This window comes from Drosophila miranda, chromosome XR (genome assembly GCF_003369915.1).
Source record: "Drosophila miranda strain MSH22 chromosome XR, D.miranda_PacBio2.1, whole genome shotgun sequence".
NCBI classification, from domain to species: domain Eukaryota; kingdom Metazoa; phylum Arthropoda; class Insecta; order Diptera; family Drosophilidae; genus Drosophila; species Drosophila miranda.
Genome location: NC_046674.1, coordinates 7,023,351 through 7,043,820, shown reverse-complemented (window position 1 = coordinate 7,043,820; position 20,470 = coordinate 7,023,351). Strand labels below are relative to the sequence as shown.

Here is a 20,470-nt window from a genome sequence, read left to right as displayed (position 1 = left end):
GCGTCGCACGCTTGGCACTGCCAACTCGGCTCGTTTGTTTCCAACAGCTGTTGCGTCAGCTGCTATTTTCAACGTTCTTTCGGCCGCAAATTGTCATATTTATTGAAAGAAAATATACTTCTAAAATGTTGCACGGCATGTCGCGACGTCTGTCGTCGCTGGTGGGGCGCCAAGGGCACCGCCTAGCCGCCACACTGCCCACCAATGAGCCGCAGCCCAACGAGGAAGTAAGCCACACGGTCAGGAGGATTCGCGAGGAGCTTGCCACCGACAAGCAGAGGCTGAAGTGGCGCACTCCGATCGGAGACAGGCCCGAGGATTGGAACAGCAAGCTCAAACTGTTCTCCAACTCCGAGCAGACGTCAGATTTTATAGTAATGATGCAGCGGCCCATTGACCTGTCGCCCACGAAAATAAAGGATTGGTGGGGGAATCGCCAGGAGAAGATCGAGCGCCACATGCAACAGTTCATACCGGAGCGTCACAAGATTCTGGGCGCAGAGCTGGCTGCGGCCCATTTCATACTGCATCGCGGCGGTGCCGCCAAGTTCTTCAACGATCCCCGCTGGCATCGGGCCAGCGAGGATGGGGAATTTAGTTTGCCCAATAAATTCCATCCCGGGTACAAAGTGGAGGCCCTGCGGTGCGACAACATGACGCTCTACTACGAGGGATTGGAGAACTTGCGCTGCCTCGACCAGCTCAAGTTTCTATCATTTCACAATGTGAAAACCTTTGATGACTGGTGCCTGGACCGGGTTTCAGGTGGCGAGTATCCACGTCTGGAAGTCCTGGACTTATCTGGCACTGAAGTAACCACTAATGGGCTCTCCTGCCTGTACCGTCTGCCCCAGCTGAAGCTTCTAATCGTAGATGATCCCAAGCAATCGGTGGAAATGGAATTGGCCGCGGCCATGCTCGAGGTGGCTCTGTCCCCTCTGAAAGTTGTTGGAGCAGATGCTATTCACAGCCATAGCTAAATTTGTTATTATATAATTAAATTATATACAAAAAAATCAAAAGAAAAATGAGCGTTTATCAACTTTGTGAGGGTTTTGCTTTCAGATATTCCGCTTTGATGGCATCGCGTTCTTCAAGTGGCGGCAAATATGGAGCTATTCCCTTGCCTCGGCGGTCCGCACGTACCTTGTTCTAAAAGAAAATATCTTTTAAGTAAATACGAATCATAGTTTTTTTGATAAACATACCCAAAACTCTTTGCAATTGTTGTAATTTGCAAAATAAACCTCGCACTTGTCGCGGTCAAAGTTGTTTTTGTTGAGGCACTTGAACGACAATTCCTGCTCCTGTAAATGGGATATTGTTCAATAGAGGGATTGCATTTTGTTTGTTATAAACATACCTTTAGACAGGGATTATCGCGCTCTGCATTCAGATTACGCGGCATTTGTATTTATGGGAAAATATTCTAAATTATTCTAAAAAACTTATGTAAAATGTCGGTTGTTTTCGTCTATCGTTTAGAAATGCCAACTTGTTGAAAAAAACAGCTGTTTGGTTTGCCGTGCTGCCAACTTTCTTAGAACAGCTGTTCGGCAGTCGCTGAAGAAAAATGAGTTTTAACTTTGAAATCAAATTAAAACGCGAAAACAAAGTCTATTATGAAAATGTAAGTGAAATAAGTACTCCTTGCGCATACCCTCCAACTCTGCATCTCTCCCGCAGGACATGCTGCTGGGCTGCGTGCAGTTCCAGTGCGGCGCCGAGACAAAACACGAAGGAATCATTCTGTATTTGGAGGGAGTCGTTAATTTACAACTAAGCAGCAAGACAGTGGGTCTATTTGATGCCTTCTACAACTCGGTGAAGCCCATTAATCTGCTACAGAATAATCTCGAGCTATCTGCCCCGGGAAAGCTGAGCGCCGGTCGCTCCGAGTTCCATTTCGAGCTGCCCCTGGTCTGCCGCAAGGAACCCCGCATTCTGTACGAGACATATCACGGAGTATTTATTAACGTCAACTATCAGCTGCAGTGCACCGTCAAGCGCAACTTTCTGGGCAAATCCATGACGAAGATCCAACAGTTCTGTGTGCAATACAAGCCGACGGGCCTCAGCGAAAACTCGCTGCGGGCGGTGCCCTTTAGCCTAAGTCCGGACTCGCTGCAGAAGAATGCCACGGCCAAGGAGCGCCTGTCCATGCCCCGGTTTCTCATCACGGGTCGTCTGGATCGCAGTGAATCGTGCGTAACGATGCCCATAACCGGCAGCATTATGGTGCAGCATACGGAGGCCGCCATCAAATCGATAGACATGCAACTGGTGCGGGTGGAGACGTGTGGCTGTGACGAGGGATACTCCAAGGACGCCACCGAGATCCAGACCATACAAATCGCCGATGGCAACGTGCTGCCCAAGCTGGAACTTCCCATTTATATGGTACTCCCGAGGCTGTTCACTTGCCCCACGCTACTCACAAAAAACTTCAAAATTGGTATGAAACGATGCCGCTATACTAGAAATTCCCATGCTAATTAGTTTGATCTCTTCCAGAGTTTGAATTGAATCTGGTCGTTGTGTTTAAGGAGGACTATACAGTAAGTGAAAACTTTAAAATAGTTTTCAAGCGCTCTGCAGGCCCATTGCCCAGCAAAATGACTACCGCAGGACGTTAAGCGAATGCCCAATCGAATATGGCAGCTAATTATCTATAATCAATGAAAAGTCTAGTTTACAGGCAGCTTTTAAGAGTAGAGTTGAAATATATTTATAACAAAACTATATAATATTGAATTTGAATTGCCCGCCAAAGTCATCAGCTGTTTCCGTGCCCACAGCTTGCCAGTGGGTCATTTTTAGTGCTTTGCCAATTTTTGACTAGCCGTATTATTTTCTCGAGTTTTATGTACCGTGAAGCGTTTGATAAGTGTCGTAAAATGAAATTGCTTTTAGTGGATTGATGCAGTGGAAAAACAGTGTGTGGCCTTGTGAATTATAGAAGTGGTGCGGTCAAAAGGCTCATTTTTTTTGTTGGTGAGTACGAAACATACAGATTCAAACGCACACATGTTTGCATGCATGTGCGATTGTATGCTTAGTTGTTTTTGTAATTTATGAGCCGGCAAAAAGAGCCGCCATGAGAGGGCATGCCTCAGCGTGTTTGAAACTTGGGACACACATAAATTAAATGGAACTCTGCAAATAGAAGTAATAAATCAAAAAGGAAATTTGATGTTCGTGCAATTATGACAGGCTACATCTCATCTTCATTGAATTAAATATTGATGACAGCTTTATCACTGTTACTTTTGATTGTTCAATCGCTTCGATACGAATGAAGTGCGTTGGCGGCGGGAGTAATGAAAATTGATTTCCTCTTTGTAAGTTTGGTGTGCTCTTCTTTTTTGACCGCCTGTCCTTCTCCATCTCCATCTCCGTTATTATCTTTCAATTTGGCCGCACACAGCTGCCAAAACAAAGACTCGCTCTCTCTCTCTCTCTCTCTCTCTGTCTTTTTCTTGGTGTTTCCCTCTGTACTTGTTCGATCTTCATCAGCACGCACACACATGCACATACATACGTACCACCTCGGGCGCTTCTCCCACGATTTAGAGTTTACCGTTAGCCAGCTGAATTTACTGTATTATTCTTAGCATACTCTTTGGCTGTGCCCTCTGACGACTCTTTCTGTGTCCCGCTCTCGCTCCCGCTCCGTCTTCCACTCTCAGCTTCCGTGTGACCGGTAAGTGCATATCAATTTCCTGCTCTCGCTTCCTTGCAATGCAAGGGGAAATTTTTTTTAAATCTTTAATAAGCTGATACTGCGCTGTGCTGCTGCTGCTGCTGTCATACACTACACCCACACACGTGCAGTGCTTTTTATGTGTGTGCCGTGCATGTTTCTATATAAATTACTTAGCATAAAATTTCTTGGCTCCCTATCCTACCTCCTCCGTCTCCTGCTCTCTGTCTTTCTCTCACAACTCACGCCATCTTTCTTTCTGTGTGTGTCTGTCTGTCTGTCTGCCTGCCTGTCTTTCCTTTCTCTGATGCCCTTGTTTGTGTGGAGGGGGAGTGACACTTCAGCCATCTCCTTTACATTCGATATACAAATATATGCACACACACACATGCATACACACGACATGTGTGTACATCCATATATCCTTTACGAAAAGGACGGGCGAAAGTTCTCGCGGAGGCAAGTTTCAAGTTCACTAAATTATGTACATATATGTACACACACAAATACATACATACGTACTTGAATGCCTGCATATGTGCGTGTGTGTGTGTGCGTGTGTGTATAAACATATATTTACTCGACTCGACTCGACTCCTCTTTGGCGTCGGCCTCAAACTTTTTACCATAAAGAAAGTCACACAAGCACACACATGCCCATTCACTTGAATGTATTTATTTAAGTCAAATAAAAAGAATAAGACAGAGACAGCATGATATGGGGCCTGTTGAATCCGTCGTACACTCGGATGGTGGAGTGCGGGATAGTGGATATCCTATCCTATCCTATCCAATCCAACCCTAAGCTGCACTAAAAATACTCAAAGTGGAATATTTAAGATATTTTAAAGACATGGCGAGGGTGGGGGGATACAATTTAAATATTATACAACTACACGACAAATCATCTGTGAAAAAACATTCCATTCACAGAAATAAGAATTAATTCCAATGAATTCTCATACATTATTCACTCCTCCTCTCCCTCCCACCCTCTCCCTCTCTCTCTCTCGCCATCTTAAATTCCCTCGAATTTCTTTCAGTGCCAGAGAAAGCTGTTGCTCTCCCTCTTTCTTTATCTCTGTCTCTGCCTTTGTGTGTGTGTGTGTGTGTGTGAGTGTGGTAACTGAAATTGAGTTTAGGAGGCTAAGTCCACCTCATCTTCTACCCAATAAGAAACCACCCACGCACTCAGTCCCCACAGCCCACAGCCCACAGACAGCTGCCTTCAATTTGGTGCTTCTGTCGGTGCGGTGTTGTCGCCAAATGTAGCACTAACAAAAGTTTTCGACAGCCTTGTACTCCAGTACATGCTCGTATACGAGTATACTATGTATTTTGTGTTGTCTTTTTTGTTTTTTTGTCTCCTCAATGCGAAACATTTTACATTTTCCTTCTCGAAATAAGGCAAATGAATAGAGGGCGTCGTATTGGCTACAACTTTTCTCGAAGTAAATCCACAAAAACTCTGCACACCAACTGTTGCCAAAAACTTCTCTGTGTGTGACGACTTGTACGCATTTTCGATTACGATTACTTGCCTATTGTTATGGGCAGCACTGGTAATGGCTCTGGCAATGGCAGTGTCAATGCCAGAAGCGAGCCTGTTGTTGTTTCCAGGCCACACGGGATGCGGATGGGGTAACACTGTTGGGTGTCGTCGTCACGTCATGTAATTGATTTAAAATTAGCACATCGCTTTGAAAATTTAAACTGTTTACAAGTGCCTTGGGACACAGCTGCTGCTGCTGCTTCTGCTCCCAAAAATGTTCTTCTATCTGGCACTCGTATCGTGTTTGTTTCAGCGGGTGTTTGCGTTTGCGTTTGCTCTTCTGCGAGTGTGTGTTTATGCATGTTTAATGAACATGAATCCACCAGGCACCAGGCAGCAGGCACCAGGCACCAGGCAGCAGGCCACCAGACCAGAGGACTGTAATCGCATTTCAATATGCTGCAGCAGCAGCACAGCACCACACCATTGAAAAAACGGGGTGAGGGGAGGGGAGTGTGTTTTTTGGGGAGGGAAAAAAAAGTAACTCAAAGCCCAGAATCCAGACCATGGTCCCCGTTGCGCTTGTCTTTCATTTCGTTCCTTCGCGTTGCAGGCGGCAATTTAGTTTGTACGGGCAAACTTTTCATACCCGCTCTGACCCGTAAACGAGGTCAACGCAAAAAACATTTTGAAAAATTCATATGCAAACGTATTTTCAGTTGCCACTCGCATCGCATCGCACCATGCCAGCCCAGGTGGCAGTGGCAGGCAGCAGCCACCAGGCAGCAGGAGAATCAGTAGCAGTAACAACAGCAGCTCTACTCCAGTCGAGTAGGGAAATTCCCTGGCCTCTGGTCGTTTTTCCTCCTGCTGCTTCTGCTGCTTCTGCTGCTCCTCGGTTCAAGAGTTTTTGCCATAGAAGAAACAAACTTTTTAATGGCCACACACATTTTAATAGGTGTTCCACTCTCCCGTTCGGGGGCTCAAAGTCTTTGCCAGTGGGGTGTAAAGTGAAACGTTTCTGCTTTTTATTAGTTGGTAAACACACAAATATTGTATAATGAAAAACCAGTTGGTTTCCATTGTAAATTAAATGAAAATAAACGTGAATTTCAAAGTGAATTTATAGTAAAACTATTTTAAAGCTCTTTATTAACTGTAGCTCCCTCACGCAGTGCTACCCATCCTGCTCGATGATTCGCTGTTTCCGCTGTTTACGCTGCTTCCGCCCAGTGCCACCCAAAGTTCATCTTTTGAATATTGAACGAAAATTGAGTGCCACATTAAACGTGGCACAGAAACCATCATCAGCTTGAGCTCTTGATTGATTCGATATAGAATTACTTAACATTTTTTGTATAATTAATTGCTTTTGCAAAAGTATTGTGCAAACATATCGATTACGCTCCACCTTTCGTTTTATTTTTCGTTTTTCCGCTGTTAATCACATCACAGGATGTGTGTTTGTGCGTGTGATGGAGTGATGTAGGAGTAAAGATAATTGATTTCCCTTTACGTTATTATCTTCCCATTTCCTCACACCCACACCCAGTGTACCCAGTGCCATGGCAACTGTACTTTTGACAGTTTTGCCCACTCCACTTAATCATTCCGGTTACCCAACGCACCATCCCCATCCCCATCCCCATCCCCATCCGCATCTCCACTTTCATGTTCTGTTCTCTTTGTAATTATGCGACTGTCAGTGCTGCCCATCGTGCACAAACCGTAATCGGAGTGTAATCAGCTCTGGGCTTCTTCTTGCATTTGCCTCTTTTTAATCCTTCCACTGGCTCCTAATTGCCCGGCACCCAAAAACCGAAAGCGGAAACTCTTCAGTTTAACACAAAGTGAAACATTTTCCGCTTTTCTTGTTCCGGTCTCTGCTTTTTTCGGGGATAAGCATTGACCGGACCGGACCGAACCGGACCGAACCGAACCGGTCCAGGGCGTTGGTAATTGTTACATGGGGATGAACCTACGGGCGGCTCTATGAGTAATTAGGGTCGGTGGGATTAGTACAGTCGCCTCCGCTTCGATAAATTTGTGCCTGGGCCAGGCCCCGGGGTTGCTTAAGGTGTTCCTCCTTTGGCTCCTGGAACTGGTACAGGGATAGGGTAAGCGTAAGGGTAAGGGACCCTCCCACATTATGCCATCTCGCGTCCGCTGACGCTGATGTATGTACGTGTTTCGGCTTTGCTTCCGTGATAATTTTCCAAACTTTTTGCACCAATTATGTGCACGGCAGCGCGATATTCTCTCGCTCACTCTCCTGTCCATCCTTTCCCTCTCTCTCTCTCTCTCTCCCTCTCTCTGTGTGTGTGTGTGTGGGAGTGTTGGCCTTTTGGTGCCTTGTAGTTTATGCTCATTACGTGAGAGCTGAACGCAGGCAGAAGCCTCACAAATTGTTCTTGTTCAAGAAATTGCCGCTGCCGCCGGCTGTACACGAGACGCTATACAGGGAAATCCACCTACACAAACGAGTAGTATATATGTGTGTGTATGTGTATCTATATATAGATTTCTTGCCTGGATGCAAAATCCTCGAATTTAATTTTCAGGTAAACTCCAGGGCTCCTTCTGCCTGGCCCTTGGCTGGGGCCCGGGGGCGTATGCGCGTTATTTAGTTTTCGTTATTTTGTGAGCAATTTAAATTTGTTGAATTATCCAGCGGCTATTACTCGACGAGAAGCCGTTTAAATGCCCCTAAAAACAATCAAAATTGTGTACGGCAATTACTATTTGTTCTACTTTTTATTTTGGGGGGCAGGGCAGCCTTTTCAAAACTCATAAATCAAGGATTAAATCGACTTAAGAACATAAGTCTGGGAAAAACAATTCCAGATTGCCAGACCAAGTGGAAAACTGCCCACCGAATGGCTGTGGCAGTGGCAGTGGCCAAAAAGGTGAGTGGCAGAGCTTTTGCTTTTCCCCATTCAATAAATGCAACTTTAAAGGAGCCTTAAGTTCCTTGGAGATTCCCAAACTATTCCCACAAAATATTAGGACAAATATATGCTAGTTTCTGGCCAAGGAATGGGGTGGCCGGGGGGGAGTAGACGGCAAAAGTGCATAAACTCTCAGTTGGCGCAAAAGTTTCCATTGCATTTTCATTGGAAATACAAACTGAAGTGTGGGCTAAATGTCTTGTCGTGCTCCTGCTGCTACTTCTGGCGCCTGCTCCTGGTGCCTGTGCCTGTGCCTGTGCCGGGGATACATTTTGTTTGTTTACTTTGAAATTGTAAATGGATTAGCCGCACTCCGAGAGAGAGAGAGAGCGAGAGACGCCAAGCGCGCGCCAAGCCTGACAAATTGAATTTGTTAGACTCGAGAGAAGTTTTCGGGTGCTGAACTTTTGCCTGCATGGTTGGGCCATTGGACGTGGTTTCGGGCAAAGGATGGGATGAATGGAGCACACAACACACAGCACACATAAACCTCGAAACAAAACTTTGTCCTGACGGATCGGATAGTTTGAGAGCGAGCGAGACCGAGCGACCGAGAGCATAGAGTGTTGGCAAAATAAATTGCCCTGCCGAAGGTGGTGGTCCAGAAGTAAAAGGGTTTAAACTCCTCCAACACATCCTCGACTGTGCTGCTCCCTGCGACAGCTCTAGTCATCAATAAGGTAATGCTTTGAACAAAAATCACCCAGACAAATCGAAGAATTACCCCTGGAACTTCACAATAACTGCGAGTTTATAAATGATGCCAAGGACTCCCATGTCTGATTTGGGTCTCTCGCCAGATTGATGGTTCCTCCAATCCAGCGTAAGTAGATTTACTCAATCAGCTCTGCGCCTCCTAGGGGCTTTTCTCTCTGCAAATAATATGCGGACATGGTCTGCATCTGGCATCGACATGGTCCCAAAAGGATGCCCAAAGACTCATCAAGGCACCTGGCCACTGCACCTGCTACGCATTTCCATCAAATGTACAAGTGCTGCCCATCCTTTAACGTCTCGAGTGCTACCCATTGACAGCACAGATGATATGATAACGTTATCGCTTACCTCTCAACTCGTCGCTCAAGTGCTGTCCGACGTCAGTTGCGTTTGTTTGAAATCTTGAGTGCAGCCCTTGCAGCAGGCCATGGCTTACCTTTAGGCCCGTTCCAGTGCTGCCCAACGTCCAAACCCTGAGCCCAGAAATCGATTTTGCCGCCTATCTGTTGCATGAATGGACTGGCTGCCCAGGAGATTGGGGGCTGGAGCTAAGGCTAATTGAATCTGCTTCGATGCGATGCAAATCCCAAGTGAATGGGCGCGCATTGCGATATGTAATCCAACGAAATGATGATTACAGCCATCCACGGGCCATTCATGGCACGAATAGCCGTTCGGGCCAGGCCAAGTTGTGTTTGAGCCACGTTGCTTACCCTTTGGTTATTCCCCCGCGGTCTGCTCTCCCTCTTCCCTATTCCTCTCTGCTGTGTGCTTTGGGGCACTGTACGTCATTTACATTATTATGATGAGATGCAAATCTCGTTAAAGGACACTTCAGGACAGCCCCTGCCATCCGCCATTCGCCGTCTGTCCTGCCCTGCCCTGCCCTGCCCTGCTATATAGACTACACTTCAATATGTGTGCCATATGCCCCTCTCTATCTTGTCAGCCACACAATTCTCCTCTACCTCCCCTCTCTCCCCACCCTGCTCTCTCTGTGTGTGTCTGTATGGGTGTTATTCTTATGCAAATTACATTTCCTGTGTTTGAGCTACAGCTTGTCGCTACATGTGTATGCTCGGAGCACAGACATGTCCCCCCCCCACACCCACTCAGATGTCCTGCCAACAGAAGGGGCAATATTTCTGTCGTATGGCTAAAAAATATTCTACAATTCTTTTGTAAAAGTCAACAACAGACGAAACGCTCATAAATGTTTTCGCTTGTGCTCTCGTGCTTTTCGCCCCATTCTGACTTTCAATTTCCCCACTCATTTGCATACTCTCGTATCTCTCTCTCCCACTCTCTCCCACTCTCTCTCTACTATCTCCGTCCCTGTCTCTGGATCCTGTTATGACATATTTGTTGCTGGCTGGCTGCCTGCTGACTCTTTGCTTAGTATCTTATTTGCATTTGTAAACTTTACTGTGGTGGCATTTTGTTCATTTGTTCGCATTGTTTTTGTTGTTGTTATTTTCCTACAGATTTTGCATTTTATATCCCAGCTTTTGTCCCCCCCCCGCCCGCAATCAGAGCCCGGGCACACATGCCACACGTTTTATTTTTATTTGAAACTCATTAGCTCTTAAGGGGGGCACTTTACCCATTTCCATTTCCATTTCCATTTTATTCCTTTTCTTTTTTTTATTATTTTTTTGTCTTTTTTTGTGATATTTTATTTCGCTTATGTGGCACAAATCAAATGCAGCATCAGCACATTATTCACTGAAATGTGTGTGCAGCTGCTAGAGGTATGGGGAAACTTTCAGCGGGTTTGCTAATTGCACATTCAAACATTCATTTCAGGCAAACAAAAGTTTTCCCTGAACAAATAAATTATCCTTTTAGAAGGCTTCAAAGAATTCCAATTGATTGGCAAACGAAATGGAAAGAAAAAGCAACGAAGAATCACCTTTCGGTGCCCCGAATCCAACAACGAAATACTCACAAAAGTCGGGAGCGAATGGATCTCTCTCTCTCTCCTAGTGTGGCTTAGCAGCGAAGCTTAGAATGTGCTCAATGAAAGCTTATCACTGCTGTAATTCCCTGAAAACATTCAAACACGTGCCTAATTCCATTTGAAGAGTACCACAATTCCGACCATTTCATGGCCATAACTATCCTCCTATCCTCCATTTTATGCTCTCTCTCTCCTCTCACCCTTGCTCTCTATTCGAAAGCACTTTCACCGGGGCACTTTTACTCCTACTCTTTTTTGTGGTTCTGGTTCTGGTCCTGGTCCTGGTCCTGGTCCTGGTTAATGGCTACCCAGGCAGCACGTCTGACAATTGGAAAATTGGAAGTTAAAACCATTAAATAAATGAGTGTCACACAAGCGAAAGAGACTGAGAGACAGGGAGAGTGAGAGAGTGAGAAAGAGGAATGGGGTAAAACACAATCACATTTCAGTTGCTGAGCATCAGCTCTGAAACTGAATGCTATTTCGGGTATTTTTATCTCTTTCGATTTACCGAGTCACCCGATAGCAGTCATTCCATCCCGTCCCATCCCGTCCCGCTCCTCTCTAGCATCGAGGGGTTAACCACTTTGATTTGCTCTCGATGGAAACAGGCAAAACACCCAGCAGATACGAGTATACGAGTATACGAGTATACGAGTATACGTACAAAGCGATATACAGTCGTAGCAGAGGGATAAACCGACAGACTGACGAACAGACAGGAAGCCCTGTTTGAAAGTCAACAGTTTTAACCTAATCACAGTGGATTTTATTGCCGCCCCTCACACACAAATCGATATGAAACGGAAGGGAAGTTAGGAGTGGAGCCGTTAGGGGTAGGGTCCTTGCCAGCCATTTGTGGGCGGACCGCACGGATATACGCTACCGAAAAAGGAATCATTAGGGTCGCCCTCTCCTGCCTCTTCTGCCTCTCCTGCCTGTTGGCTGCCATTTGCCATTGCTGCATGAGAGTTTTCGGGTGCGTTAAGTGCCCCCCAGAAGAACCTTTTTCTGAGGGTTTTAGTTGGGTTGCACTGAGAGAAAAAGCAAGCTAGGTTCTTCAATTTTCAAATGTTTAAAGCATTAAATGGTATCTGAATAAAGGATAAAGAAAAGTCTCCTTTTAAAACCATTATATAGAGACTCTTTAGGGAGACTCTTTTCCAATACTGAAACGGAAATCAATTGCAATACTCTCTTCCAGTGTGACTCGGCAGTGCACTCCACATCTGTGGTGTTTTTCTTTCAGTGCAGCTGCGGATTGCGATGCGTATTGGTCTAACCGACATGGCGCCCTGTTTAGAATGGGAGAAGGGTACGGACGGGTGACGTGACGAAGTTGAGCTGAGCCCTAAATGTTATTTATCTCTAGATTAAATGGATTTGTGTGCAAAATTGTCTATTTAACTTGGGGAGCAGCCTCAGCAGATGGAGCGGCCCCGTCGCCAGTGGCAGCATCATCAGCAACAGTGGCAGCACTTTCGGCTAGCTCTCAGCAAAGTGGCAGCTACTTCATTGTTTGAACTTTTCACTGAATACGTGGGCGTTTGATTGAGTTTCAACAAGGGTCTCTTCCAGTATCTCCCACTGCCTTGGGGTGCGGTGCGGTGCGGCGCCCAGCCCTGAAACGGATGCTGCTGCTGTCCCCCCCCACTGCCACTGCCACTGCCACTGCCTGTCGTTTCAGTTTCTATTGTCAATTAGAGCTGACAAGTGGCTGTCTATGGGCGAAAGTGTTCATCTTTGTTTCCTTTAACTGGTTTGGGTGTCACACTACCATAGGGCCTTCGGTTGACAGCCTGCAAGTGTACGAGTGTACATATTCGATTGGTTAACGTCATCCAGGCATCTGTTTTGTATGGTAGCCACTTGATGTTCGTTCCTCCTTTCCTTTCCTTTCCCTTGGCTATTTCTATACAATTCTTTTTTCCATTGAATGGGGAATATTTCAGCTTTCTGTGAATCCATTGGCAGCACTCTGTCAGTTTGTAATGCCACACTGGGCAGCACTTTGACAGCATAGAGCATAGAGCGGAAATGTTTCCAGCAGAAAGTCGCAAATTTACAATTTACAGCACTTTGACAATTTGTTAAACTTTTTTGCCAGTACTCGTATGTGTACTTTTTCTGCCTGAGTTCATTCCCCTCTCTGTCGCCCGTTGAGCGGTGGCTGGCGTGCTAAGGAACATGTCAACGGATGTCTTGCAAATCGGATAGGAGACAGCACAGCTCGCAGACAAAGAGTTCATAAATGCGATAAATATTTCAGCACTTTCATCAGCATCTTCCGGAATAAGCACACACATATGTCTCATGGAATGAGTTCTTATGCCATTGATCTGTGGTTTACTCAACTGCTGAATACCAGTCGCTTCAATTATGTAAAACGTTGGATCTCTTATGGAACTTTTACGCTGGATAGCACTGTATGCCATAAATGATTGGATGGAAGGATGGATGGAGCGGAACAATGAAACATTGAATTATTATAGAATTTCCCTTTACAATAAATATTTGAGTACTTTCAACAAATTGCAATCTATCTATTGATGATTTGTGTCTTTTTCTCCATCGATTTGCACCGCTGAGCACTGCATTATGATGGGCAGCACTGCACCACTCTATTACGATGGGCAGCACTGCACAGCGGCACAGCAGCACGTTTGCACTCCTCCACTGCACTCCATTGAGCAAAACAATTGCCTGGGATTCACAATGGAAGCCGTTAGAAGCTCTGCCTGCACGGCTCTCGGCCAGATGCAGTCGACCGGACCGAACAGACACAATGGCCCCCAAATAAAAAAAAAAAAAATAATAATAAAAATAAGAAGAGCCCGCAGCCGGCAGCCGGCCAGCCACCAGCCACCAGCCAACTAGAAGAAGAGAAAACCAATTCAAAATAATAGTCTAATAAACTTACTTAGCGGAGCGCACAGCTGATTAGCCTGCTGCCCGACTGTTCCCCACTGCCGGGTGTTTGTGGATCTGGGCTTGTGCTCATCTTAAAGCCAATTTTCCCACTCCTTCGACCAGCATTTTATTTTATTATTGCGCTCCTGCAGCTGGACCAACAACAACAAAAACAAAAACGCTACGCCGCGGTCGTTTGCTTAATGCGCCGCGTGCGCTGCGCTGTGTTCTGTCCTCTCCTGATCTGCTGGAGCCATGGCAATGGCATTGGGCGATGGGCGATGGGCAATGGCGATGGCCTTTTTGTGCTTATGGGTGAGAAATGCTTTCTTTATGTATTAATAGTACTTTTACTCCCTTTAGCACTCGAGAGCTTACATAGCGATGGCATCGTGATGCGAGTTACTTTCAGATGGCCTTAAGACTAAAGATTTGTTCTGCCTCACAAAACATACGATATATATAATAGGTAGAACAGTGATGCCCATGGAAGATGGAAATATAAAGTTAAGTGCTGCCTATTTTACTCGAAATTAAGTGCTTAAAGTCTTCTTTGCTTTGCAAACCTTTAAAGTGGTAGTATTATGATATTTTGCCCATTATTTAAGCTTTTATGGTGCTGTTTCCACAGGGTTGTGCCCGATTAGGGCTCTATTAACAGCCGCCCATCAGATGCCAAGTACAGTTTCGCTTGTTAAAGTGCTACCCATTGAGATGTAAACCCTTTATAGCCATGAAATTCTATTGATTATGCAAATGTTTTATGAAACATTCGGAGTTTTCATCGCTGCTCCGAACAAAGCCCAAATTTCCCATCACTATTTAGCGTCCGATCAACATGCACTCCCTCTGTTCCAACATGCCACATGCCAGTGCTAAGGCGTCGGTCTCCCATCACCAAAAAAAAAAACCACTGGCAGGGGGCAGGGGGCAGGGCACCAAAGCACCAAAGCACCAGAGCACATTTATACGGGAATGACTTCAGTGTTGTATCACGTAGTAAATAATTCCTTTGTGGCATTGTCTTGGTTGTTGGCTTTGCAGCTTTCAGCTTTCCTCCAGTCCGTCCTGGTCCTGGTCCTCGTTCTGTCGTGTCCTGTCCCCTCATCCACTCGAATGGGAACGGGGCGGGTCTAGAGGGTGTTTACGTGAAAATTGGTCTATGTGGGAGCTGCTTTTTCGGGGGTATGAGTCTTTTATTGTTACGTGGCAAATACAACATAAAACGAACGTGTAAATGTTATTTCTTGATTTATTTTAGCGGTGCATGCAGATGCTTACGCCGAACCGATTTTAAGGTTCCCCTGCCCCAACTCTGCTTATCCTCTAGGGCTATAACCTTTCCAGTCCCATTCCCAGTCCCAAAACCCATTTCCTATTTCCAGTCGGAGGGGAAGCATCTTCAATTGGTTACGTATACGTACGAGTGCCAGCATTCAGCATTCCGCATTTGGTGGATACTTTTTCCGCTCAGCGCGAGAAGCGACAACAAATATAAAATATTCCGCTTACCTTGCACAAATATTTATACATTGTGTTGTGTGTACATAATATATAAAATTACTGCTGCATGTCTCTATATATATTTGGCGATGTGTATGTGTCTTTTTGTTGGTTTATATCTCGACTGTCCCCCCTGTTGCCCCTGTCTCGCCTGCTGCCCCGTTCTGTATAGCGTCTGTGTGTATATTTGCGATGGCATGGCAAATTTTTTTTGTATCTGTGGCATTTATTTTATGTTTCGTTTTGGGCACCCTGCAAAATAGGCACATGGGTCGTGGGGTGTATGGGTACTATCGATGCAGCTGCAGTTTACAAGATAACAGTTCTACCTATTCTAGCAGAAAAGAATAGGATAATAGTGCTACCCATGCAACAGTATATAAAGATAAGTGCTTTTAAGTGAAGTCAAGTGCCAAATAGTTTAAAAAACTTAACAAATTAAAGATAAAAGTGCTACCCATACAACGGAATGGGATACAAGTGTTGCCCATGCGAAGGAATATAAATGGAAGTGCTGCCCATTCTAAGAACGTTTGATTATGAATGGTATTTAAAATGGTATAATTACGAGGGTAGCATCTTTCTTCCTAGAAATACGATTCTCCAAGGCCACCAAAACTGATATTCATGATTTATCGAGCAATCCAGTATGCATTTTCCCCCCAACCTCTCGAATCCTAGCAGTGCTTCGTCCTCAGAATATGTCTAAGGCACCCTTAACATTCGAGCACTCTTCTCCGCCTGTCTCCACCTTCTTTGTGCGGAATATCATTTTAATCATATAATTTCTGTCCCTTCTTTGTGTTGGGACCTTGGGACCGTGTATAATCGCTTCATGATTGTTTTCTGTTTGTTTGTTCGTTTGTTCGTTTGTTTGCTTCAGGTTTTGATTGCTTTCTGGCTTTCACCTTGGAAACTTGTGGATTTTCTCTACCAATTACAGGGTAACCATGGCTTACAGCCTCACTCATTGTCGCCATTCTCCAATCTCCAATCTGCTCCATTCCTGTGTGTTTGTTGAGTATTTTGTAATTTTTTGTGCCATGTTTTTGTTCTTTCCGCCCTGCCACCCCCATCTCTCCACTCGCACTCTGCTGCCTCTGTGGCAAAGCAAACACTTTTCTTTTGGGTGCAAGCGACTTTACATAGCCCTCTCTCTGCTGCTGCCCCCGACCCCCGACCAGACCAGAGCAGAGCAGTGTCTAGGCCCAGAAGGCCCCCATGGTTTATATTTACCTCTCGGCTTAAGCCAAGGCGGCGAGACGTTTGTCTCTTGGCTGTCGGGGGGTATTACCCCGTCCCCGTACCCGCTCTTCTCTACTGTGTCCTCGGTGTTGGTTTTGTTTGGCTTGGGATTGGGTTGGAATATGGCTGGGTCTCTCTCTTTTTTATTGTTGCTGCTGCTTTCGGTTCCGTGTTTCGCCTGTTGACGCAAATTGCCAAAATTGCCTGCGGTTGTGTTTACATGGCGAATGTAACAGACAAGTGACAGCCGCACGCACCGAAATTCAAATAAAAGCCAATGCCAATGCCGTGTCTACAAGTCCTGCGGGCTGGCAGTGCGGGCGGCCGGTGCGGCAGGGCATGGCATGGCATGGGATGGCAGGGCATGGCATGGAATATGCAGGACGAGTCAGCAATCGTGCGGTACATTATTTAATTTTGACATGTGCTTGGGGTTTTGTCATCCGTATGTACGCTTTAACCGCACACACAGCCCACAGCCCACTGCCCACAATCCGTGTATCTATACATGTATTGTATCTGTGTGTGCCTGTATCTATACGTATTTTATATGTGTGAAGCAATTGGCAATTCAAATTTCAGCTAATGTGCTTTTGATATATGGATTGAGGTCTCTCTTGTTGCCACACTTTTTGCACATACAATATATACACAATGTACATACAGTACTGATATACATAGCTTCACGATAGCTCAGAGTCATTTGTGGCTATCAATAGATACGGGGTACCCCGAGTGTGGGGCTTCTTTGATGTCTTTTTATTGATTGCCTTATTCGATAAATCATCTTTGCATTTCTGTCATGTGACAATTGGCGTGGCTTCTATTGGTTGGCCTCCTCCACTCCTCCACTCGACTCGACCTCTGATCTGATCTGGATTGATGGCACTTACATTAAAATACATTATATGTGGATAGATGTAGATGTATACATGACCAAAATCAAGTGGCTTCCGCTTCCTGGCTGGAATGTTTAATGTGGCTCTTTGATGTTGTTTTGTCATGCTGCCTGCTGCATAATATTCAGTCAAGTGCTGCCCATGGAATAGAGTATAATGTCAAGTGCTGCCCATGGAATAGAATCGAGAATCGTTTAAGTGCTGTCCATTCGACCAGAAATTCAAGTCAAGTCCCGTATCAGTTAGGAAAGAGGATATCCAAAGCCGCGGTTGCCACAAATTGGTGTTTTTCCACTAGACTTTGAATGTAACTAAATAAAAGGTTGGGAAATACATTCCCATCTGCATAATTACCATGAATGACTAAAGATAATAGTTTTGGTGATTTATTAACATTTTTTTTCCACGAATTCTAACTTTTTCAAGTGACAAGCGTGACTAAAGCCCTAATGGACACGTTTTGGAGTATTCTTTTAGCTGTTTTATATCTTTTTCTTCTTTTATTCCAGCTTTTACGATGATATTTCTATACATTTAAAACCTATTTGAATACTTAGGCGCTTCTTGAGTGCTGCCCATCAGCTGGGAAGTGCTGCCCATTGACATTTATATTCAGAACAATGTCACAGTTCTATTAATGGAGTAAATTATGCAAATTTATTCTTTATTATGTGGTTTAATTCTTGAATATTTCCTGGAATATGTCTTGGCCTTCAAGTGCTGCCCATCGTTAGTTGCACCACGGTACAGTTGCTTTCTTTTGTTGGGAGATGGTCTATTGTTGATGTTTGATAGTTTTTTCATCGCCCTTTGAACATTAAAGAGTTTCTTTTACATCGTTTTTTACCTTCTTCTCCTGTCCTGTGCTGTCCTGTTCTGTTCTGTCCTGTCCGGGCCTTCTATTTATTGTCAGCACTTGCCAATCTCTTTTCCAGTCCTCTACATGCCTGCCTCTCCCTCTCTCTCTCTCTCTCTCTCTCCCTCTCTCACTCTCTTTTCCATTCTGTTTTGGGCTTTTTGTGCAATGTTTGCAATAGCTATTCACTTTTTGAGACATGGATTTGATTGCTTGGATGCCTTTCAATGCCCTTTCAGTCCTCTCACTATTTTCGCTGTCCACTAGATTCAGTTCTGGTCTCCTCCTCTATCTCCCTCTCCCACTCCCTCCCCCTCCTGTCGTTCCCGATGATTGCTGTGTTGAATGGCAGAGTGTGCCTAAGATATAAATTTCAACAGTATACTTTTCGTTTCTGTTTCGCTCCACTTTATACTTCCCTCCAATACTTTTGCTCCTGTTTATTTTCTGGTTTCTTTTTTCGTATACTTTTCTTCAGAGGCAAATCTGTGTAGTGGGCGCTTGTCCTTGTCCTTATCGCGAGGCAAGCTTTTTAGCAGGGGTCTCTGCTCGTTCTCCTCGTTTCTTGCTTTTTGCTGTGCCTCCAATAAATCTACCATCGCATATCTCTGGGACCCTCTACTGCGCTCTCTCTTGCGTGTTTTTACAGCATCAACAACAAAATAACTCAAAGTGTCATCCAAAACTCTTGAAGTCTATTGTGTTGTGCCTTTGTTGTACCTATACCTATACATATAGATGCCTTCTTCATCCTGTAGCTCTTATCCTTATACAAAACGTTTGACGGCTGCAATCGTTAGGAGGTTACACGTGTACCCAGGCGGACAGATGGACGGAAGGACGGATCCGGCTGTTTGGGTGTCATGCCTTTGCCTTTGCCTTTCAGAGCGGTATCGAAGCGATTGGTGAACCCACGCCGCCCCCAAGCCGCCCCCAAGCCGCCCGCTCCCTGCTTCAAGTGGCATTTTTATTAGGTGTATGCCTCTGTAAATCACTACGCCACCCACTCAACTACTCCCACCACTCCCCGCACTATACAAATACGTGTATATATAGTACCTATACCTTTTGCTTATATACTACTTTATTCATGGTATTTTAGCATTTGATAACAATCTAAACAAAATGTATGACATTGTTCGGGGCCCTCTCGTCGACAAAGGAGGGATTTGGGCATGGGAATGACGATGGCGATGGCGATGGAGCACCCAATTCCCATGCATATTCGTATTTTTCAGAGGCTCTTTCTTCACTCCCACTCCCACTCGCACTCCCATTCCCTCTCCTCTGCCTGTACCTTTATGTATTTATTTATGTTACCCACTTCAATGTTTGGGTGCCTTGGCTGCCTCGGCCCGGGCTGCCTGGAACTTATTACATATTATAAATCATATCATGGCATGACATTATGCTTAGCATACAATTTGCCAAAAAGAACGAACGACCTTTAGGACCCTTACTCCAGCTTCTGCTCCCTCTCTCCCTCTCTCTATTGTTTGCTTTTTTCCGAAGGTCGCATTTAAAATTGTATACAAAACTTTTTGGGCAGATTTTATGATTTTTTTCCGTATTTCCATGGGCATTAGTTTTGTATGCGTACCGGCTCTGCTGTGGTACTTTTGATGGCAATCATATCGATGACAGAGCTCTTGGGTTGAGCACGGATCCCAATGTACGTGGGGATCTAGAGAGGATGGGTATGGGGTGCCCAAAAAGGATTTAAACACCAGATTTCCAGGTGCCTTTAGTACTGTTTAGGCGCCTTGAAACCATAACACCCTGTACTCGAAAGCCAGCTGTTTTTGGGCCTTCTGGGCTTCTGAAATATGAATCGATTGGCCTGATCGATAAGTGGCCTTCTAGTAGAGGTCCAATTATAGGTTGAGAAAACAGAAGAACTCAACTTTGCAACAATTATTCAGCAAGCGATGAATGAGAGACAATCGATTTTTTAATTGGTTTTCCTCGCTTTGCATACCAATTTTGGGTTTTATTCTCTGTTTTAACATAAATTTAAATAATGTTTTTCTTGTTGTTTATATGGTAGTATACATTTATGTGGCAACATTATGACATTAGCTATATGTAGATGGGCAGGGGGGCGGGGGGTTCCCCCACTCTCGTCGGGGGATGGGATGGTGTTGGTGTGTGGGTGTGGGTGTTGCAAATACTTGTTTTCTTTTCGTGTGTTGACAAAATAACCATAAGCTAATTAGCATATATATCACATACTTCCT

At 45.0% G+C, this 20,470-nt stretch overlaps 4 protein-coding genes across 4 annotated transcripts in view; 3 read left to right on the top strand and 1 right to left on the bottom strand.

Annotated features, from left to right (window-relative positions):
- The first annotated feature begins 37 nt into the window (after window positions 1-37).
- On the top strand, window positions 38-1,006 carry LOC108151658 (distal membrane-arm assembly complex protein 2). The gene has a single exon (XM_017280379.2). It carries the CDS (start codon window positions 126-128, stop codon window positions 978-980), a length of 855 nt encoding a protein of 284 aa, XP_017135868.1. The 5' UTR covers window positions 38-125; the 3' UTR covers window positions 981-1,006.
- LOC108151660 (coiled-coil-helix-coiled-coil-helix domain-containing protein 7) lies at window positions 982-1,492 on the bottom strand. Its single transcript, XM_017280381.2, has 3 exons — window positions 1,364-1,492; window positions 1,209-1,307; window positions 982-1,152 (listed from the first exon to the last, which is right to left on the bottom strand). Exons 1-3 carry the CDS (start codon window positions 1,406-1,408, stop codon window positions 1,039-1,041), a joined length of 258 nt encoding a protein of 85 aa, XP_017135870.1. The 5' UTR covers window positions 1,409-1,492; the 3' UTR covers window positions 982-1,038.
- Window positions 1,493-1,521: 29 nt separating this feature from the next.
- LOC108151656 (vacuolar protein sorting-associated protein 26C) lies at window positions 1,522-2,742 on the top strand. The gene is made up of 3 exons (XM_017280375.2): window positions 1,522-1,630; window positions 1,687-2,455; window positions 2,515-2,742. The coding sequence occupies exons 1-3, from the start codon at window positions 1,574-1,576 to the stop codon at window positions 2,634-2,636; spliced, it is 948 nt and encodes a 315-aa protein (XP_017135864.1). The 5' UTR covers window positions 1,522-1,573; the 3' UTR covers window positions 2,637-2,742.
- Window positions 2,743-2,836: 94 nt separating this feature from the next.
- The window catches only part of LOC108151657, a 50,558-nt gene continuing 32,924 nt past the window's right edge, over window positions 2,837-20,470 (top strand). The window contains exon 1 of the mRNA XM_017280377.2: window positions 2,837-2,994. The gene's annotated coding sequence lies outside the window, so the exon portion shown is untranslated. The remainder of the gene's footprint in view (window positions 2,995-20,470) is intronic.